At 47.7% G+C, this 23,049-nt stretch overlaps 1 protein-coding gene across 2 annotated transcripts in view; it reads left to right on the top strand.

The window, feature by feature from the left end:
• The first annotated feature begins 204 nt into the window (after window positions 1-204).
• Window positions 205-23,049, top strand: part of UVRAG (UV radiation resistance associated) — a 47,261-nt gene continuing 24,416 nt past the window's right edge. For both annotated transcript variants that reach the window (XM_077298735.1, XM_077298734.1), the window contains exons 1-7: window positions 205-452; window positions 7,190-7,307; window positions 9,204-9,238; window positions 15,899-16,060; window positions 19,514-19,588; window positions 20,160-20,245; window positions 22,774-22,879. In XM_077298735.1, coding sequence (XP_077154850.1) covers window positions 342-452; window positions 7,190-7,307; window positions 9,204-9,238; window positions 15,899-16,060; window positions 19,514-19,588; window positions 20,160-20,245; window positions 22,774-22,879 — 693 coding nt within the window. In that variant the 5' untranslated portion in view covers window positions 205-341. The remainder of the gene's footprint in view (window positions 453-7,189; window positions 7,308-9,203; window positions 9,239-15,898; window positions 16,061-19,513; window positions 19,589-20,159; window positions 20,246-22,773; window positions 22,880-23,049) is intronic.

The following is a 23,049-nucleotide window of genomic DNA, read 5'->3' as shown; positions in this document are numbered from 1 at the left end:
GGAAGAAGAAGAGGCGCTGCAGCAGCTGTGACGTGACGACCACCAGTAACAGGAACACGCCTCTTCTGATAAACGGCAGGGACATCCAATAGGCGCTCGTTACGAAATCTTGATTGACGTTAAGACAGACCACTGGCATTGTCCGATGCGATCGGCTTTAACCAATGAAAGAGCGGGAAACCGTCCCTGGAGGCGGGGCGAAGCGCAGTGTTTGTGTTTGGGCGCGTCACCGCGAGCGGGGGCGCGCACCTCGTGACCGCAAGATGGGGGCGCGCCTGAGACCCGGAAGGAAGCGGCGTCATCCAGTCAGTGAGTGAGGAGAGCTCAGCACCGCCGCCGTCATGAGCCTCCCCGGGCCGGCGAGGGGCAGCGGCAGGGAGGGCCTGTCTATCCCTCCTGGGGTCGGAATGGTGGCGCCTCGGTCCCTGCATGTGGAGCTGCACACCCAGCAGGTGAGCGCACAGCGGCGCTGTCCGTGTCACTGGGCATTGTGGGTAATAAAATTCCCCGGCACTGGGCATTGTAGGTAATGACCCCCCCCCCCTACACTGTGCACTGTGGGTAATGACCCCCCCCACACTGTGCATTGAGGGTAATGAACACACACACACACACACACACACACACACACACACACTGCATTGTGGGTAATAAAATTCCCCGGCACTGGGCATTGTAGGTAATGACCCCCCCCCTACACTGTGCATTGTGGGTAATGACCCCCCCCTACACTGTGCATTGTGGGTAATGACCCCCCCCTACACTGTGCATTGAGGGTAATGACCCCCCCCCCACACTGTGCATTGTGGGTAATGACCCCCCCCCCCCACACTGTGCATTGTGGGTAATGACCCCCCCACACACACTGTGCATTGAGGGTAATGACCCCCCCACACACACTGTGCATTGTGGGTAATGACCCCCCCACACACTGTGCATTGTGGGTAATGACCCCCCCTACACTGTGCATTGTGGGTAATGACCCCCCCCCTACACTGTGCATTGTGGGTAATGACCCCCCCCTACACTGTGCATTGTGGGTAATGACCCCCCCTCTACACTGTGCATTGTGGGTAATGACCCCCCACACACACACTGTGCATTGTGGGTAATGACCCCCCCACACACACTGTGCATTGTGGGTAATGACCCCCCCCCCACACACACACACTGTGCATTGTGGGTAATGACCCCCCCCACACACACACACACTGTGCATTGTGGGTAATGACCCCCCCCCCCCCCACACACACTGTGCATTGTGGGTAATGACCCCCCCACACGCGGTGCATTGTGGGTAATGACCCCCCCACACACTGTGCATTGTGGGTAATGACCCCCCCCCCTACACTGTGCATTGTGGGTAATGACCCCCCCCCCCTACACTGTGCATTGTGGGTAATGACCCCCCTACACTGTGCATTGTGGGTAATGACCCCCCCCCCCCTACACTGTGCATTGTGGGTAATGACCCCCCCCCCCCTACACTGTGCATTGTGGGTAATGACCCCCCCCCCTACACTGTGCATTGTGGGTAATGACCCCCCCTACACTGTGCATTGTGGGTAATGACCCCCCCCCCCCTACACTGTGCATTGTGGGTAATGACCCCCCCCCCCCCTACACTGTGCATTGTGGGTAATGACCCCCCCCCCCTACACTGTGCATTGTGGGTAATAATAATAATAATAATAATAATCTTTATTTTTATATAGCGCTAACATATTCCGCAGCGCTTTACAGGTTGCACACATTATCGTCGCAGTCCCCGTTGGGGCTCACAATCTAAATTCCCTATCAGTATGTCTTTGGAATGTGGGAGGAAACCGGAGTGCCCGGAGGAAACCCACGCAAACACGGAGAGAACATACAAACTCTTTGCAGATGTTGTCCTTAGTGGGGCTTGAACCCAGGACTCCAGCGCTGCAAGGCTGCTGTGCTATCCACTGAGCCCGTGCTGCCCGGTAATGACCCCCCCCCTACACTGTGCATTGTGGGTAATGACCCCCCCCCTACACTGTGCATTGTGGGTAATGACCCCCCCCCTACACTGTGCATTGTGGGTAATGACCCCCCTACACTGGCGTTGCGGGTAATGACAGCCCCCCTTCTCCCGGCGCTGGGCGTTACGAGTAATGACAGCCCCCCTTTCTCTCGGCGCTGGGCAGACTGATGCAGGGTCCTATCCCAGTCAGAATCCCCCCATGTGACCCTGGCCTCACTGTGTAGATATGGGGGGGTAAGGAAGGGATTTGTATCAATAAGAGCTCCTCACTGTTCTTTCACTGTATGGCATTTGCTCCCCACATTTCTTTCTGTATCTGTTTGCTGTAAGTGAATGGAAAAGTAATTTCCAAGAATACCCCTCAGACGGGGCATCGTCACTTTTCATCGCCCCTCTGCGGCTGCCCGGGGTCGTGTCGTCCTGTGACTGGTGCCTGGGTCAGCTGCAGTGAGGGGCCGGCGGTGCAGTTTGCCTGGTACGGTTTGCACCACAGGGGGGTGACATCATGGAGCAGCTGCTGGCATTGCCTTGTTTGTGTTGTTGTGGTGCGGGCACCACGCTGCTGACGGCACAGCTCCTCCCTGTACCTATTAGCAGAGATACTAACATTACAAGGCATCGGATTAATAATGGATGAGCTCTGTGCTGCGCTGCCGACACCTCCGAGGGGGGCGCTGAACATGAAGCACTGATATTTTATATATATTGATAAAGCCGGAAACTTCTGCTCAGAACAGTGAGAAGTTGAGATGCAAAGATCTGTTTGCTGTTAGTAAATAGAAGTAAACCTGTCTCTGGGATAATAAACCTGCCCTGGCCTAATGATCAGCTTGTTACAATGTATCAATATTGTATCGGAATTAGGAGTGCAGCACACGACATGATGTAATGATGCGGCCGTTGTCACATTGTGTCTTTGGGTTTTACACTTGCAGGAGCTCCTCACAAAATTAGAATATCATCAAAAAGTGAATTAATTTCAGTTTTTCAATACAAAAAGTGAATCTCCTATATTATATATGCATTAACAGAAATAAACACGTGAAATAGATCACTCTGTGTGTAATGACTCTATAATATGAGCTTCGTTTTTTTTTTTCTATTTAAGAACGGAAGTAAATTAACTTTTTGATGATATTCTAATTTTGTGAGATGCTCCTGTACATAATGTCTGTAAAGTTTTTCTTCTGAGAGTATTAGTGTAAGTTCGTGACTGAGAAGTATTAATGCAAGTAGTAACTACAGACCGATGCCGGGACGCGTGGCACAAGTCTAATCTGAACAGGCCCTGCACAGATCTCCATGTGCTGCAGGTTCTGGAAGAACAAAGGTGTTAATTAGCAGTAAGAAGTCATAGCGTGCGCTCCGTCACATGCCGGCGACACATTTTGTAAGTATGGGGCATGTGATGAGAAGACTAGACCCCTGGTACTGAACTACTCATGACTGACTGTAGAGCTGTGTGTGTATGTGGCAGTCGGGAGATATCGCTTTGCAGAGAGCTGTCTAATGTTTTTTTTTTTTATTATTATTATTTATTTTTTTCCCGATATTTATTTTATTTATTTTTGTATCTAAGTTTGTGCCGCACCAGTCGGCGTTGGGATGGGACATGATGCGAGCAGGGACCCATTCAGATGTTTACAAGGAGCCTCGGCTTTTTTTAGATACGTATAGAAGTAAAGACTCCTCTGCTACATACAAGTAAATAGGCGGAGCAGAGGTGTGGCCTTTGAGTCTCCGCCTCCTGGACTGCGCCAGATGGGAGTCCTGCCTCTAAATGCACTTACATATAAAACATAACTGACCCACAGCTCCTGACAGAATGAGCTAGCTTTCATATTGTTCCTGGTGTTTCCTTTCTCTGAAAGTTTTTAGGTTCTGCGTCATTGGGACATTGTTTGTGCCTGGAAAAATTAAGCTTGGCCGATAACATGTGCCGGAATTCAGGACGACTCCAGAACGGCTTCACCCGTTATGTATTGTTTCCATTAATAGAACTGCTGCACCAGGGACCTCGCAGATCTAAGAGAAAGTGTAGGGAGCATTAACAGGAGTTACAGTATGTGGATCCTGGGAGAAGTCCCACCAGCAGAATAGTGAGTGCAGCTCTGGGGGATAATACAGGAGGTAACTCAGGATCAGTAATGTATGTACACAGTGACTGCACCAGCAGAATAGTGAGTGCAGCTCTGGGGTATAATACAGGATGTAACTCAGGGTCAGTAATGTATGTACACAGTGACTGCACCAGCAGAATAGTGAGTGCAGCTCTGGAGTATAATACAGGATGTAACTCAGGATCAGTAATGTAACGTATGTACACAGTGACTGCACCAGCAGAATAGTGAGTGCAGCTCTGGAATATAATACAGGATGTAACTCAGGATCAGTAATGTAATGTATGTACACAGTGACTGCACCAGCAGAATAGTGAGTGCAGCTCTGGGGTATAATACAGGATGTAACTCAGGATCAGTAATGTAATGTATGTACACAGTGACTGCACCAGCAGAATAGTGAGTGCAGCTCTGGGGTATAATACAGGATGTAACTCAGGATCAGTAATGTATGTACGCAGTGACTGCACCAGCAGAATAGTGAGTGCAGCTCTGGGGTATAATACAGGATGTAACTCGGGATCAGTAATGTATGTACACAGTGACTGCACCAGCAGAATAGTGAGTGCAGCTCTGGGGTATAATACAGGATGTAACTCGGGATCAGTAATGTATGTGCACAGTGATTTGAAGCGCAAGATATGGCTTACTGAAACTTGCCTAGATCTCAGAAGTTTAGAAAAGCCCCAAAATCACCCCCCCCACCCACGATGACCCTGATGAAGGAAGTTACTGCTATGAAGAAGTGCACAGGAAATCTGCCCTATAATGTGCTCTTCCCCTGTCCCTGTGCTGAGTGTGCACATTCCCTGTGCTATCAAGTCCTGTGTAAAAGCTGGACAGAAAGATCACTAGATCTCCAGTCCTGTATGGTGGATCACAACCCTTTGATTGCTCTGTTATTACCAATTTGTAGCTGGCTAGTGTAAGGCTGTTTATTATTTTTAGAGCATCATTGGCTCCATACACTGCAACAATATCGTGAACGTGCAGCCTGAGGGATTACAGATTCTCTATAATATTGCAGTGTGAACAGGTTCCCGGAGGACCACAGAGCAAAAATCTGTACAAAAGATTATTGTTCTCGGCAGCACATTGTGTTGTATACAGGTGACTTGTGCTACGGAGATCATAAGTGTCGGTGTTACAGGCCGGTCTCTACAGTGTAGCGGCTCTTCTCTCCTGTAGTGCTACAGGCCGGTCTCTACAGTGTAGCGGCTCTTCTCTCCTGTAGTCGGTGTTACAGGCCGGTCTCTACAGTGTTGCGGCTCTTCTCTCCTGTAGTCGGTGTTACAGGCCGGTCTCTACAGTGTAGCAGTTCTTCTCTCCTGTAGTCGGTGTTACAGGCCGGTCTCTACAGTGTAGCGGCTCTTCTCTCCTGTATTCGGTGTTACAGGCCAGTCTCTACAGTGTAGCAGCTCTTCTCTCCTGTAGTCGGTGTTACAGGCCGGTCTCGACAGTGTAGCAGCTCTTCTCTCCTGTAGTCGGTGTTACAGGTCGGTCTATACAGTGTTGCGGCTCTTCTCTCCTGTAGTATTACAGGCCGGTCTATACAGTGTAGCAGATCTTCTCTCCTGTAGTCGGTGTTACAGGCCGGTCTCGACAGTGTAGCAGCTCTTCTCTCCTGTAGTCGGTGTTACAGGCCGGTCTCGACAGTGTAGCAGCTCTTCTCTCCTGTAGTCGGTGTTACAGGCCGGTCTCTACAGTGTAGCAGCTCTTCTCTCCTGTAGTCGGTGTTACAGGCCGGTCTCGACAGTGTAGCAGCTCTTCTCTCCTGTAGTCGGTGTTACAGGCCGGTCTCGACAGTGTAGCAGCTCTTCTCTCCTGTAGTCGGTGTTACAGGTCGGTCTATACAGTGTTGCGGCTCTTCTCTCCTGTAGTCGGTGTTACAGGCCGGTCTCTACAGTGTTGCGGCTCTTCTCTCCTGTAGTCGGTGTTACAGGCCGGTCTCTACAGTGTTGCGGCTCTCTTCTCCTGTAGTATTACAGGCCGGCCTCTACAGTGTAGCGGTGATTTCAGATGTGCCGTAAATAACCTTGTATAGAACACCTACCGACTCCGTAGTTGATTTCTCAGTTTTGGTCGGAGTTTCCCTTTAATAGTGAGGACTGAGGGATGAATGGCGATTTGTGTTCTCTAATCTTTGTTCTTTCATCGTAATTTAATGGTCTTAACAAGTCTCTACTTTGTGTGATATCACATGATGAAACCCAGCAGAGGTCACATGTCGCCGGTGGTTATGTAGAGATCGCGTCTGATATTGGTGCCACAAGATTCCTCCGTGTGATGGGACATGAGGACTGACATCCTCTACGTGGCCGGTAACATAAGCTTTACAGTCTGATTTATAGGATCGCCGACACAGATCGGTTTATTATTGTCCGTAGTATGGAATTAAGCCGCGCAGAATCTGGTGACGGCCCGCCGCCTCCGTCATCAGTATCTGGTGACAGCCCGCCGCCTCCGTCATCAGTATCTGGTGACGGCCCGCCGCCTCCATTTCTTGTCACTTGTACACAGGTTACGGAGGATCTCAGCAGGAGATTGTTCCAAACATCTTGGAGGACTGACCCCAGATCTTCTGTATATGAGGCTTGTGCGGATCCTTCTGTCTCCTTGTGATCCCAGACAGACTAGATGATGTGAGATCACAGCTCTGTGGGGCCGGATCATCGCCCCAGGACTCCTCGTTCTTAGTGACATTGGTTGGATGTTGGGGGTCATTGTCAGGCTCCAGCACATATTTGGATCCGTTAACACTTTGTCCTCCCTTATCATAGCCACATCTTATGGGTCCATACTGCATCCACTTCAGTGACCGACCTGCTGTCCTGAATGTATGTGGTCAGTTGTGTGGATGGTGCGGAGTTGGATGGACACAATCGGCCACTGATGGCTGCCAGGTGCTTCACATTGTAAGGTTTGGGCACTGACAAGATAATTGGAGGAGCAGTAAGTTGCACATAAGATATTTGAGGGAGAATCTTAACAAATGTCTTTTCGTGCGCGACTTCTGATAACTATCCCATCACGGTAATAACTATCTGAGTAATTTTTTTTCTAGCGGCGGCTTCGTCACCTGCGCAGCATCGCAGCGAGGAACATAATAAACAAGATTGGCCACCGCCTGCTGGACACCTACTTCACGCTGTACTTACTAGATGGGGAGAAAATTTACAAAGGTGCGTATACTATTATAAGTCACATTGCATGAGTCCTGTATGGGGAGAGGAGAGGTGGCTCCTTATCTCCTACAGAACAAAATGATAGGGCATGTCGAAATCCAGCTGCCTGATCAGTAGACTCAAATACACATCAGATCCACCAACCCTGACAAAATTGGTAAAAATAAAGTGATTGGGGGGGGGGGGGTTAGTTTGATGGGCTGCTCCTTTGTACAAGAATATAACTACTATAATACTGCTCCCTATATACAAGAATATAACTACTATAATACTGCTCCTATGTACAAGAATATAGCTACTATAATACTGCTCCTATGTACAAGAATATAACTATTATAATACTGCTCCTATGTACAAAAATATAACTACTATAATACTGCCCCTATGTACAAGAATATAACTACTATAATACTGCTCCTATGTACAAGAATATAACTACTATAATACTGCCCCTATGTACAAGAATATAACTACTATAATACTGCTCCCTATGTACAAGAATATAACTATTATAATACTGCTCCTATGTACAAAAATATAACTACTATAATACTGCCCCCTATGTACAAGAATATAACTACTATAATACTGCTCCTATGTACAAGAATATAACTGCTATTATACTGCTCCCTATGTACAAGAATATAACTACTATAATACTGCTCTCTATGTACAAGAATATAACTACTATAATACTGCTCCTATGTACAAGAATATAACTACTATAATACTGCCCCTATATACAAAAATATAACTACTATAATACTGCCCCTATGTACAAGAATATAACTACTATAATACTGCTCCTATGTACAAGAATATAACTACTATAATACTGCCCCTATGTACAAGAATATAACTACTATAATACTGCCCCCTATGTACAAGAATATAACTACTATAATACTGTCCTTATGTACAAGAATATAACTACTATAATACTGCTCCTATGTACAAGAATATAACTACTATAATACTGCCCCTATGTACAAGAATATAACTACTATAATACTGCCCCTATGTGCAAGAATATAACTACTATAATACTGCCCCTATGTACAAGAATATAACTACTATAATACTGTCCTTATGTACAAGAATATAACTACTATAATACTGCTCCTATGTACAAGAATATAACTACTATAATACTGCCCCTATGTACAAGAATATAACTACTATAATACTGCCCCAATGTACAAGAATATAACTACTATAATACTGCCCCCTATGTACAAGAATATAACTACTATAATACTGTCCTTATGTACAAGAATATAACTACTATAATACTGCTCCTATGTACAAGAATATAACTACTATAATACTGCCCCTATATACAAGAATATAACTACTATAATACTGCCCCTATGTACAAGAATATAACTACTATAATACTGCCCCCTATTTACAAGAATATAACTACTATAATACTGCCCCCTATGTACAAGAATATAACTACTATAATACTGCCCCCTATGTACAAGAATATAACTACTATAATACTGCCCCCTATGTACAAGAATATAACTACTATAATACTGCCCCCTATGTACAAGAATATAACTACTATAATACTGCCCCCTATGCACAAGAATATAACTACTATAATACTGCCCCCTATGCACAAGAATATAACTACTATAATACTGCCCCCTATGTACAAGAATATAACTACTATAATACTGCCCCTATATACAAGAATATAACTACTATAATACTGCCCCTATATACAAGAATATAACTACTATAATACTGCTCCTATGTACAAGAATATAACTACTATAATAATGCTATATATAACTACTAATTTTTTTTGTTTTCTGCTTTGTGCTGTATATATTTATTATCCGGGTATAATTCTCTATTTATAATTTATTTTTTTGGTTCCAGAATTTTACAAGAGTGAGGTGGTGAAGGACTCTCTGGTAAGATGTTCCTTATTATTTGCATCTCGTATTTGTCTGGTCTGTTGTCTTTTATCAATATTTTTGTTGTTGTTGCTTCATGATTTCATTTAGATTTTTTTTTTTCCCTCCCCCATTTTGTGGTGTCATTCAAAACGGCAACTTGTCCTAAAAAAATAACAAACCCTGATACGGCCAATGTGGTCTGAAAAATTAAGTTATGGATAAAGAAAAGGATGAAAAGCGCAAGAACAAAACTTGGAAGGATTGCTCAGTGTGGCTCCCTTAGGATGATCACAGTTGTGTGTTTCGCAGGTGCAATGATGGGGTCAGCGGCCGCCCCTAATGTATTTCTGAGGGTTGTGGAGACCCTTGAGCTGTGTCTGCGGTGTTTATTACTTGCCATTTTCTGCAGCGTCTCTGCTGTGGCTGATAGTGGTGCACGATGAATCCCCCCTCTATTACATACGTAAGCCAGGTGCATAGACCTCAGAGAGCTTCCACTCTTGTGAACTGACCCTGCCGGGTTGAACACCTTTTGCTTTTAGCTCAGTGAATGGTTCTGATTTCTCCTTTCTGGAGGAATGCAGGAATGTTAATAAAAGCCACGTCTTTATTGCTGTATAATGTGTGCACGGGGGTCTGCTGTATACATGTGTTATGGAAATATTAGGGTTGGATAAATATATCCCTGTGTGTGCTGTGGCCGCTCCCAATTAGACTGAGTATTTTGAGCGCTCATCAAGAATGGACTGTACACAACTGTGACAGAACAACATTCCATCAATACTGATACTTTATTGTACATACATAGTTTTATATTTTCACATAGAAAGGAGTGGTTAGGGGTTGTCAGGGGTGGTTAGTTAATTACCATATTGTCTAGCTCCTCTGTCATTGGTTATCTAAACATATATGGAATATTGTGATTAATGCTCATATGACTGCTGATTAAGCAACCGAACTCGAGTTCTGTGTCTAGGACAAAGTGGAGAGACTTGATCAGCAGTCACCAAACATCTGACTCTGTTCTGCTTTAGGGATGGAAAACCCCATATGATCTGTCTGGGTTATATCAGTTTGTCAGCCATTTTAAACCATTGATTATAATGTATATATTCGCTGTGAGCATATAAGTATATATTTGATTATAGAGGAGTATACATGCAAGTGAGATCTACATGATATATATATTTCTATCACAAGCCCCCCTTAGATATCACTTGCCCTAATCCTAGCCTCCTGTCCCAAAGCGCTGCAACTCTTTTGTGCTGTCGGCGAACTGACACAAGCCTAACGCCTGTGCCCCACTCCATACAGACTTTTCGCAAATGGGCGGTCAGGAGATCTGTCCCTAACGGGGGTTCGTTGCAATCAGTCTCTTAGTCAATAGCATGTGTAGTGAGCGATGTGTAGTCTTTATCAGGGAGGTCATCTTTTTCGGTCAGGCCGCAACATCATTCTGGCTTGGGTGTCATCTTCTGGTAGGGGAGCTTTCTTGCAATGCGATGAGTGGATCCAAGCGAGTCTTCCCTCCAGTTTCACAGAGTTTGGCGTCATCAGCAGCACTTGAGCAGGACCATCAAATCTGGGATCGAGTGGTGTTCTCCTTACAAGCTTTTTCACCAACACCCAGTCTCCTGGCTTCTAGGAGTGCATACCGGACACTGAATCTGGATCTGGCAATGAAGAAAAAACTCGAGAATGGATGTTAGCAAGTTTCTTGGTGATTTCAATTACATAAGCAGACAAAGTATCATATTACATAGTCAGCTGCTGAGGGAAAGGATACCCCTAACCTGGAACTAGACACAAACAAAATTTCATATAATGACAGCTTTTCTGGGCCTCTGGGAGTGTGCCCAACACTGAGTAGTGTGATTGGGAGTGTGTAGGCCTAAGTCTGACCCTACTGCTAACTAGATCTCTCATGTGAGGTTTGCTGTGAATGCAGGTCCCTGGTCACTCTCTATCACTTCTGGGACCCCATGGCTGCATATCCCATCTCTGAGAGTAGCTTCTTTGCAGTAGTCTTTGCTGACTGGTTCTTCACTGGGAAAGCTTCTGGCCATCCTGAGAAAACGTCCACGACCACAAGGGCATATTCGAATCCTCCACTTGGCGGCATCTGGATGTGGTCTATCTGGATCCTCTGGAAGGGGTATAGCGGTCTGGCGAGATGATGGGTGGGAACTTTCTCCATTCTTCCAGGGTTGCATTTGCCGCAGGTCAGACAACTGCTTGTGAACTTGGCTGTTAGGGTGGGGATCCCTGGAGCGAACCAGTAAGCACCAATCGGATCATTCATCTGTGCCTTTAATCTGTGTGTGGGCTCATGTGCCCACTGGACCACCATAGGGTGCATGCTTCGGGGTAAACAGGGTTTGTAGTCCATTGAGTATACCCTTCATTCTTCATGTGTTGCTCACTTCTGCATCCAGCATTCCTTCTTGTCCTTTGGGGCTTGCTCTTGCAACTTTTTTGAGCAGATCCCAGGATGTCATCTTGTCAGGTTTCCTGTCTTCAGCCGTCCTGTAGTAGCCGTCCGGCTCTACGACCTCTTCCACTTGTCCATATTGTCTTCCCTTGACTGTTTCTTTGGCTGCCATATCCGCCATGTTGTTGCCTCGTGCCCCTACTGTGTTCAGTTTTCCATGCGCTTTGACTTTTAGCATTGTCACCACTTTTGGAAGTTGAAGTGTGTTCAGCAGGTCCTTAATGGCTCCATTGATGCTTCACGGTTGTTCCGCTGGCTGTTATGAAGTCCCTTGCAGCCCAGATGGGTCCGAAGTCGTGTGCTATGCCATGTAAGTACCTTGAATCGGTATACATTTTCTCAGTCTTGTCTTCTGCCATCTGGTAGGCCTTCATCAGCGCTATCAGTTCTGCTTCCTGGGCTGACAGACTGGGCGGCAGACTTCTGGACCACAGGATCTCTTGATTGCTGGTCACTGCACATCCCGTGTGGAATCTTCCTTCATCATCTGCAAATCTGGAGTCATCCACAGAGAGGATCAACTCTGGGTTGGTCAGTGGCTCTTCTGCCACCTTGGGTAGTCCTGCCGTTTTCTGTTGCATGATGCTGAAGCAATCATGGTCATCCGTCCGGAGCAAATTCAGATCCCTGCAGAAGGCATCATGCAGATTTTGATCAGACTTTTTATCTGAGGATCCGTATCTGTATCCCCCCTTGGGAGTGGGAGTAGAGTGGACGGGTTGAGGACTGTGCATCTGGAGATGGTGACATTGTTGGGCAGGAGTAGAGAGCACTGGAGGCGAAGATGCGTGGCGGTGAAGAGATGTTTTAGCTGGGTTTGGTTGAGGATTGCTGAGATGTCATGCAGAACCAGGATTTCCAATGGTTTTTTCCACTGATGTCAGTAGTCCTGTCCAGGAGGGCGTGTGCTGCAACTGCTGCTCTCATGCGGGAGGAAGAGGCTTCCCTTGCAACTGGATCCAGGCAAGCTGAAAAGTAGTCCGAAAGTCTCTGCTTTCCCCCCTGAAGCTGTGTCAGGACTCCAGCAGCAAGGCCTTCTTTTCTCATCAAGTAGAGACGGAATGGCTTCTCGTAGTCAGATGGGCCTAGTGCTGGCTCTGAGACTACTGTGCCTTTTAACTTCTTGAACGAACTGAAGGCTGCATCTGTCAGGAGGAACGGGGTCACGCTGTTTTATTCACACAGAGGCTGCATTAGGACGGAAGCATCAGGGATCCAGGCTCTGCAATACGAAACTAGACCAAGGAAGGCCTGTAGCACCTTTGGAGTTGTCGGAGGGACCATCTTCTCCACTGCGGTCTTCCGGTCATCTGTCAGGTGTTTTGCCTGGTGAGCAATACAGTGTCTCTGGAACGTAACTTGCTTCAGACACCACTGGACTTTGTTCTTTGAGATCTTGCAGTGCTGCTCCGCCAGGTAGAGCAGGAGATACAAGGAATGGGCTTTACACGTGTCAAAGTCAACTGCACAAAGGAGTAGATTGTCCATGTATTGTAGCAGGGTCACTTCTGCATGTTCTGCGACCCAGTTGGTGAGGACTGTGGACATTGCTTTGGTGAACCGTGAAGGGCTGTTCTGGGCCCACTGTGGCATCACTGTCCATGTGTGTTGTCCCCCCTGGTGCATTAAGGCAAACAGGAACTGGTCTTCCTGATGAAGGGGGAACACTGGAGAAAACCTTAGCCAGGTCGGTCACTGTGAACACTTTTGCTGTGGCAGACACATTTGAGAGCAGAGTGTGCGGATTCGGCATAATTGCAGTTTCAAACACCGTGGCGTCATTCACAGCTCTCAGGTTGTATACCATTCTGAACTTGGCTGGCTCTCCTTTTACAGTCTTTTTCTTGACGGGGAAAAGCGGGGTATTGCAAGGCGATGTGCGAGGAACAATTATTCCTATTTCCAGGTAGACCTTCAGTTGGTCAGAGGCAGCTTGACTCTAGGCCTGGCCTGGGCCTTACGAGGGTACGGGGTACATGGCCCTATATATATATTTCTATCACACATGTATGCAATGGCAGGGGGTCTGGTGTATACTTGAGTGGGGGGGTGATATCAGGGGTGCGGCGTATACGCAGGGGTGTGACTGCCGAGCATCTGGAATATACATGTGTGTATGACGCCCGGGTGTATGTGTGCGACGGCCGGAGGTATGGTGTGTACGTTGTAGTGTGACTGCTGGGGGTCTGGTTTGTGTGTTGTGGGAGACCATTGAGGAGTGGTGGGTGAGACTATTTGGGGAAAGTCTGTTGTGTCCTTGTCAGCTGGGACCATTAAAAAGAAGTTTCACTTCTGGGGGGAGTGTGTGGCTGCTGTGATTTTGGGGATGTGTGCATGTATGTGTGTGTATCACTGATTGTGAATCAATTCCTCCTGCTGTTGTACAAATGGAACAGACAACAGGTAGAAATGTTCTGCAATTAGCAAGACAACCCCTATAAAGGAGTGGTTCTGCAGGGGGTGACCACAGACCATTTCTCTGTTTTCATCGTTTTTGGCTGTTGTTAGGCCTCTTTCACACTAGCGTCGTACAACGCACGTCGCAATGCGTCGTTTTGGAGAAAAAACGCATCCTGCAAAATTGCTTGTAGGATGCGTTTTTTCTCCATAGACTAACATTAGCGACGCATTGCCGCACGACGGTTGCGTCGGACCGTCGGCACAAAAAAAGTTGCATGTAACGTTTTTTGGTGCGTCGTGTCCAGCATTTCCGACTGCGCATGCGCTGCCGGAGCTCCGCCCCCTCCTCCCCGGAGCTCATAATGGGGCAGCGGATGCGTTGAAAAACTGCATCCACTGCTCCCGTTGTGCGGCGCTCTCACAGTATGCGTCGGCACGTCGCATTGCGACGTGCGTCGTACGACGCTAGTGTGAAAGTAGCCTTAGTCACTTTTGCATTTGGTCATTGCTCTTAACCCTAGAGGTACTGTACAGTACCATGAGGCGATGTCTACAACACACACAAGTTGCTCGGGTAGTGCAGCTCATCCAGGATGGCACATCAATGCAAGCTATGGCAAGGGTGCTATGAGGACCCAATGCCCACAAATTGGTATTACAACATCGTGCAGGACGCTTGGCATTTGCCACAGAACACCAGGATTGGCAAATTCGCCACTGGCGCCCTGTGCTCTTCACAGATGAAAGCAGGTTCACACTGAGCACATGTGACAGACATGACAGAGTCTGGAGACGCCGTGGAGAGCGATCTGCTGCCTGCAACATCCTTCAGCATGACCAGATTGGCAGTGGGTCAGTAATGGTGTGGGGTGGCATTTCTTTGGAGGGCCGCACAGCCCTCCATGTGCTCGCCAGAGGTAGCCTGACTGCTATTAGGTACCGAGATGAGATCCTCAGACCCCTTGTGAGACCATATGCTGGTGCGGTTGGCCCTGGGTTCCTCCTAATGCAGGACAATGCCAGACCTCGTGTGGCTGGAGTGTCAGCAGTTCCAGCAAGATGAAGGCATTGAAGCTATGGACTGGCCCGCCCATTCCTCAGTCCTGAATCCGACATCATGTCTCGCTCCATCCACCAACATCACGTTGCACCACAGACTGTCCAGGAGTTGGCGGATGCTTTAGTACAGGTCTGGGAGGAGATCCCTCAGGAGACCATCCGCCGCCTCATCAGGAGCATGCCCAGGCGTTGTAGGGAGGTCATACAGGCACGTGGAGGCCACACACACTACTGAGCATCATTTCCTTGTCTTGAGGCATTTCCACTGAAGTTGGATCCGCCTGTAATTTGATTTTCCACTTTGATTTTGAGCATCATTCCAACTCCAGACCTCCATGGGATATTAGTTGTGATCATTGATCATTTTTATGTTTTATTGTTTTCAACTCATTTGACTATGTAGTAGTTGGTTTCTGTGTGGCTGCTTTGACCATTGGGGGGACATTGATGCACATGCTCTGGCCCTTAATATTTGTTGGGGGGAGAATGTGTGACAACTAGGAATATATGTGTGTGGAGATGTCAGTGACTGGATAACATGGAAGTGTAAGCAGGAACCAATTATCACCACTTTATAGGAGTAGACACAATTTATACTGAGGCGACTGTTCACACGGGCGAAACTTCAGATCCTGCGGACGTCCAGGCGCCACATCCCCGTGTTGTGCTGCTGACCTCTTTACCACCAGGAATTCATTCTCACGATCAACTTTATTTCTCTTTAGAATCCAACATGGAGAAGCCTGGACTTCGGGCTGATGCCGGACCGGCTGGATACATCCGTGTCCTGCTTCATCGTCAGGATATGGGGGGGCAAAAATGATAATTATCGGCTTTTAATTGAGTGGAAAGTCAATCTTGATGGACTGAAGTACCTCGGTCCTCAGGTAAGAAGTCATTAGAATCTCTGGTTCCGTGTTGTCACCGTGCACTTTATTGTACCGTAAGGCCTCATATAATCCGGAGTGTTACTACTTACACTGGACACTAACAGATTACTCACTATTCTGCTGGTGCAGTCACTGTGTACATACATTATATTACATTACTGATCCTGAGCTACATCCTGTATTATACCCCAGAGCTGCACTCACTATTCTGCTGGTGCAGTCACTGTGTACATACATTACATTACTGATCCTGAGTTACATCCTGTATTATACCCCAGAGCTGCACTCACTATTCTGCTGGTGCAGTCACTGTGTACATACATTACATTACTGATCCTGAGCTACATCCTGTATTATACCCCAGAGCTGCACTCACTATTCTGCTGGTGCAGTCACTGTGTACATACATTACATTACTGATCCTGAGTTACATCCTGTATTATACCCCAGAGCTGCACTCACTATTCTGCTGGTGCAGTCACTGTGTACATACATTACTGATCCTGAGTTACATCCTGTATTATACTCCAGAGCTGCACTCACTATTCTGCTGGTGCAGTCACTGTGTACATATATTACATTACTGATCCTGAGTTACCTCCTGTATTATACCCCAGAGCTGCACTCACTATTCTGCTGGTGCAGTCACTGTGTACATACATTACATTACTGATCCTGAGTTACATCCTGTATTATACTCCAGAGCTGCACTCACTATTCTGCTGGTGCAGTCACTGTGTACATATATTACATTACTGATCCTGAGTTACCTCCCGTATTATACCCCAGAGCTGCACTCACTATTCTGCTGGTGCAGTCACTGTGTACATACATTACATTACTGATCCTGAGTTACATCCTGTATTATACCCCAGAGCTGCACTCACTATTCTGCTGGTGCAGTCACTGTGTACATACATTACTGATCCTGAGTTACATCCTGTATTATACTCCAGAGCTGCACTCACTATTCTGCTGGTGCAGTCACTGTGTACATATATTACATTACTGATCCTGAGTTACCTCCTGTATTATACCCCAGAGCTGCACTCACTATTCTGCTGGTGCAGTCACTGTGTACATACATTACATTACTGATCCTGAGTTACATCCTGTATTATACCCCAGAGCTGCACTCACTATTCTGCTGGTGCAGTCACTGTGTACACATACATTACATTACTGATCTGGAGTTACATCCTGTATTATACCCCAGAGCTGCACTCACTATTCTGCTGGTGCAGTCACTGTGTACACATACATTACATTACTGATCCTGAGTTACATCCTGTATTATACCCCAGAGCTGCACTCACTATTCTGCTGGTGCAGTCACTGTGTACATACATTACATTACTGATCTGGAGTTACATCCTGTATTATACTCCAGAGCTGCACTCACTATTCTGCTGGTGCAGTCACTGTGTACACATACATTACATTACTGATCTGGAGTTACATCCTGTATTATACCCCAGAGCTGCACTCACTATTCTGCTGGTGCAGTCACTGTGTACACATACATTACATTACTGATCCGGAGTTACATCCTGTATTATACTCCAGAGCTGCACTCACTATTCTGCTGGTGCAGTCACTGTGTATATACATTACATTACTGATCCTGAGTTACATCCTGTATTATACCCCAGAGCTGCACTCACTATTCTGCTGGTGCAGTCACTGTGTACATACATTACATTACTGATCCTGAGTTACATCCTGTATTATACTCCAGAGCTGCACTCACTATTCTGCTGGTGCAGTCACTGTGTACATACATTACTGATCCTGAGTTACATCCTGTATTATACTCCAGAGCTGCACTCACTGTTCTGCTATCTCTGTACACATACATGTCAGGTGGTGACACACCAGCTCTCTACAGTTAGTGATATTTTCCTCCCTGAGCTGTAATCTTTGGGATCGCTGCTCTGGGGTAGGAGATGGTGTATAGTTGCAGGGGGGGCAATGTATATATGACTATCATCCTCTGGTGACTGCACAGTATTAGTATTGTCCGCTGGCAGCTATTTGTGTCTTCCCCAGTAACTATAGACAGTGCAGAGACTGTGGAGTGGTGGAAAGTCTGTAAATAATGTAGAAAGGATTCGCTGTCGGAGCATGCGAGCTGCAGTGTTAATGGGTCAGGGCTCCTGCACTGTATTTTTGTGAAGTGTTTGCATGTGGATCCCCCACTTCTCCTACAAGTGATGTTGAAGAAAGAGGGAATGGATGTTGAATTGCAACGTTGGGCCTGGTGCAGGGTGGATGCTGCAGCAAGGAGGAAGGACAGGCGCGAGCGATGTGGATGCTGCAGCAAGGAGGAAGGACTGGCACGAGCAAGGTGGATGCTGCAGCAAGGAGGAAGGACAGGCGCAGGGTGGATGCTGCAGCAAGGAGGAAGGACAGGCGTGAGGTGGATGCTGCAGCAAGGAGGAAGGACGGGCGCGAGCGATGTGGATGCTGCAGCAAGGAGGAAGGACTGGCACGAGCGATGTGGATGCTGCAGCAAGGAGGAAGGACTGGCACGAGCGAGGTGGATGCTGCAGCAAGGAGGAAGGACAGGCGCAGGGTGGATGCTGCAGCAAGGAGGAAGGACAGGCGTGAGGTGGATGCTGCAGCAAGGAGGAAGGACGGGCGCGAGCGATGTGGATGCTGCAGCAAGGAGGAAGGACTGGCACGAGCGAGGTGGATGCTGCAGCAAGGTGAAGGACAGGCGCAGGGTGGTTGCTGCAGCAAGGAGGAAGGACAGGCGTGAGGTGGATGCTGCAGCAAGGAGGAAGGACGGGCGCGAGCGATGTGGATGCTGCAGCAAGGAGGAAGGACTGGCACGAGCGATGTGGATGCTGCAGCAAGGAGGAAGGACTGGCACGAGCGAGGTGGATGCTGCAGCAAGGAGGAAGGACAGGCGCAGGGTGGATGCTGCAGCAAGGAGGAAGGACAGGCGCAGGGTGGATGCTGCAGCAAGGAGGAAGGACAGGCGTGAGGTGGATGCTGCAGCAAGGAGGAAGGACGGGCGCGATTATGGTGGATGCTGGAGCAAGCATAAAGGACAGGTGCTGAGTGGATGCCGCAGCAAAGATTAAAGGCAGGCGCCAGGGTGGCTGCCGCGGCAAGGAGGAAGGACAGGCGCGGGATGCATGCCCCAAGAAGGAGTAAGGGCAGGCGTCGGGGTGGCTGTCGCGGGCATCGGGGTGGCTGCTGTGTCCAGGAGGAAGGACAGGCGCGGGGTGGCTGGCTCGACCAGGAGGGTGAGTGGGCAATGGGATGGCTGTCGCGGCCAGGAGGAAGGACAGGTGTTGGGGTGGCTGCCGCGTCCAGGAGGGAGGTCGCTGCCTATAATTTCCCCACCTGGATTAGACACCTGATTGCTGTGTTGTGATTTGGCTGCTCGCCTGCCCTTTATATTCCCTTTAATAACACAATCTCTTTTCCGTCTGTGTGCAGATCCACGCCCGTAACCCAAATGAGATCATTTTTGGGCTCAATGATGGATATTACGGTGCCTCTTTTGAGAGTAAGGTAAGTGCACCCGTCATTTTGGGGGCTGATCCATGCAGCGGCCATATTATGACAGCTGTTCTGTATATGGCGTGAAGTACGCAGACATTCGGGCTGCCGAGTATCGGGACCCCGAGGTTTTCTCCTCTTCGTCCTTTTTAGGCTATGTGCACACGCTGCGGATTACTCTGCAGATTTTTCTGGACTGATTTTGGGAAATCCGCACTGCGGATTTACCGCGTTTTTTTTGTTTGCGGTTTTTGTGCGGATTCCACCTGCGGTTTTACACCTGCGGATTTCTATTATGGAGCAGGTGTAAACCGCTCCGGAATCCGCACAAAGAATTGACATGCTGCGGAATAAACGACGCTACGTTTCCGCGCGTTTTTTTCCGCAGCATGGGCACTGTGGTTTTTGGTACTGTAAACTCGGGGAAAACAGCTGCGAATCCGCAGCGGCCAATCCGCTACGGATCCGCAGCAAAATATGCAGAGTGCGCACATAGCCTTAGCGAGCGCCGTGTGTGGGATCGAGTCAAGAACAACAAATCAGCACCTAACCCTATGAACCTGAATGTATCTGCTCTCTGCAGGATAGCACGGAGTCACGCAGGAACAGCCACCTGCAGGTGGAGCAGAATGCGGTGCGGAACTCTTATGGAGTCTTCTCTCTGCTGCGGTAGGTGCACTTACTTTTCCAGTATTTGCTGTACACATGGAGGCTGCTCATAAATGAATGATTGCGGGTGTTGTGATCACTAGGACCCCCGCCGACTTCAAAGTGAGCGCTGTAGGATCCCGGGATCGGCGCTCAGGGATATCGATGTCCCTCCTGCCCTGTTGTAAAACCTCCAGAGCTGAACTTCTCACATCAGCCTGAAGATAAACATCCGGACAATCAGAGCGCCGCCTCGTCCTGCCGCTCCGTGTCCTCTAGTGATGGGACATTGCCAGGAAAAATAACTAGTTTTTGGCCATATCTTTATATGGGGCCGATCTGCCGGTGCTCCCATGAGCCATAACTTTTTATTTTTCCATGGACATTGCCGTAGGAGGGCTTATTTTTGTGCGAGGAGAGTTGTGAATGACCCCAATCAAACTTTTATTCTTAAAAACATTTTTTAACTCTTCATTCTGTCGCACTGTGATGTCGTCTTCTGGGTGTCCACCAGATGGCGCTGCGGCACTGTCGGGTGGTTTTCTGTGTCACCTCTAGATGGCGCAGTGGCCCTGTCTGGTGGTCTTCTGTGTCACCACCAGATAGCGCTGCTGCACTGAAAGCGACCATGTACTCAGCATCTCTTGTATCGCAGCCTCCAGAGCACTCGTCCATCTCCCCTCTAGGTATTTCTAAAGGTCTCATTGCATCCCTGAAAAATTAAAAAATTATAAACTACAGTATAAAGCATGGGAGTGTGAAAAAGCCACAGCCTAAGGCTTCACTCACATCGGTGTATAACATCAGCGCGTGCGTTGTTAGAAAAAAATCGCATTTCACTCTCAGCAATGTTAGTCAGTTAGGCTGTGTTCATCTGCAAGTTTATCCTCACCTGGATTTGGGTTGAGAAAACAAATCGCAGCATGCTGTGTAAAAGTGCCGAGACTCACCAATGCAAGTCAATGGGTGCAAGGTAAAAAAAAAAAATTGCACGGCACATGTACCATGCGTGTGCTATCTGATTTGCACACACCCATCTCATAGGAAATCCGAAATTTCATCAGCCGCATACTGTAAATTCACAGCGTGAACAATCAGAATAAATATATAGATAAAAAGTTGGCATTGATACATAATTAGTGCAGTTTACTGTACATGTATTTAGCAATGAAGAAAATGGCTTGGGGTCCCCCCTTATTTTTTTATTAACCTGCTCAGGAAAAGCTGACAGCGGGGGGTCGGTGTTATTATTGTGGGAAGGGGAAGTGTCTGTAAAGGTTCCCAGCCTATGATATCAGTTCTCAGCTGTCTGCGTAGCCTTCACTGGTTATTAAAAAGGCGGGACCCCCCCAAAAATGTGAAGTTCCCGCTATTTTTAATAACCAGCAAAGGCTTTGTAGACAGCTGTGGGCTAATATTAATAGGCTGGAAAGGGACCATGGACAGTGGCCCCCTCCCAGACTATAACACCAGCCCTCGGCTACCCCAGGAATGGCGCACATCCATTAGATGCACCAGTTTTGGCGCTTGGCCTCTGTTCTTCCCGCTTGCCCTGGTGCATTGGCAAGCGGGGTAATGGTTTTGGGGTTGATGTCAGCTGTATAATGTCGGCTGACATCAAGCCCAGGGTTTAGTAATGAAGAGGGAATCCAGTTAATGGGAATCCAGAATTGCTGGGCACATGCTGCTGAAAATTCCGCACTGATTCTCGGTGTTTTATTTTCCGCAGCATGTCAATTCTTTTTGCGGATCTGCAGCGTTTCTGCACCTGTTGACTTACATTGTCAGTCAAATCCACAGCAAAACAGGTGTAAAAAGGTCTGCGAATCTGCGTGCCAAAAACGTTGCAGAAAGGAAGGAGGAAGAGTGTGTGAGCGGAGAATGTCTGTGTGTATCTGTGTGTATCTGTGTGTATCTGCAGGTGTCTGTGTGTGTCTGTGTGTGTCTGTGTGTGTCTGTGTGTGTGCGGGTCTGTGTGTGTATCTGCAGGTGTGTGTGTGTGTGTGTGTGTGTGTGTGTGTGTGTGTGTGTATGTGTTTGCAGGTGTGTGTGTGTGTGTGCAGGTCTGTGTGTCTGTTTGCAGGCATCTCTGTCTGTGTGTGTGTGTGTGTGTGTGTGTGTGTGTGTGTGTAGCCAGGCATCGTCTGATGGGACTACTGCTCCCATCCGGCTATGTCTGCTGTCACATATAACATCGGCTCATGCTGTCACTGTTTATATGTGACAGCAGACATAACCGGATGGGAACAGTAGTCCCATTAGACGATGCCTGGCTACACACACAAAGGCACACACACAGATGCACACACAAACGTGTTATCAGAGCTTGTTCTTGTGCTCTGCACGTGTTGCGGCTGTTGTACAGTTGCAATACATGCAGCTGAGGGGGGATTCGAGCATATTTTTCAAGCACGCCGAAATCACTCGTATAATACCTGAGCACGTATCCAATTGGTTAGGGTACTCAAAAAGTTCTTTTTTTCGGACCGTCCCTTGGTTGGTCATTATGGAGGCTGTACGTATAAATGTTGCCGCCTTCTGCTTTGCAGGCTTCACCGGGCCCAGTGCGCCATCAAGCAAACCCAGGTGACCGTTCAGAAAATCGGAAAGGAGATTGAGGAGAAGCTACGGATCTCGTCATCGAATAATAATCTGGTAATTTCTTATTTCCTCACTATCGGGTCAGAGCTTTTATTCCACCCCCCCAATCCCCATCACACGCACAGAGATAAGTAGTAAAGTTCGGTCCGCCTGAAGCCACCACAAGGGGGAGCTCACTGCATACTGTTATGAGGAATGGCTCCCTCTAGTGGAGGCTGCAGGGA

The sequence above is a fragment of the Ranitomeya variabilis genome, chromosome 3 (genome assembly GCF_051348905.1).
Source record: "Ranitomeya variabilis isolate aRanVar5 chromosome 3, aRanVar5.hap1, whole genome shotgun sequence".
Classification (NCBI taxonomy): domain Eukaryota; kingdom Metazoa; phylum Chordata; class Amphibia; order Anura; family Dendrobatidae; genus Ranitomeya; species Ranitomeya variabilis.
Note: the sequence above shows the minus strand (reverse complement) of the source record. Positions and strands in the feature narration are given on the sequence as shown.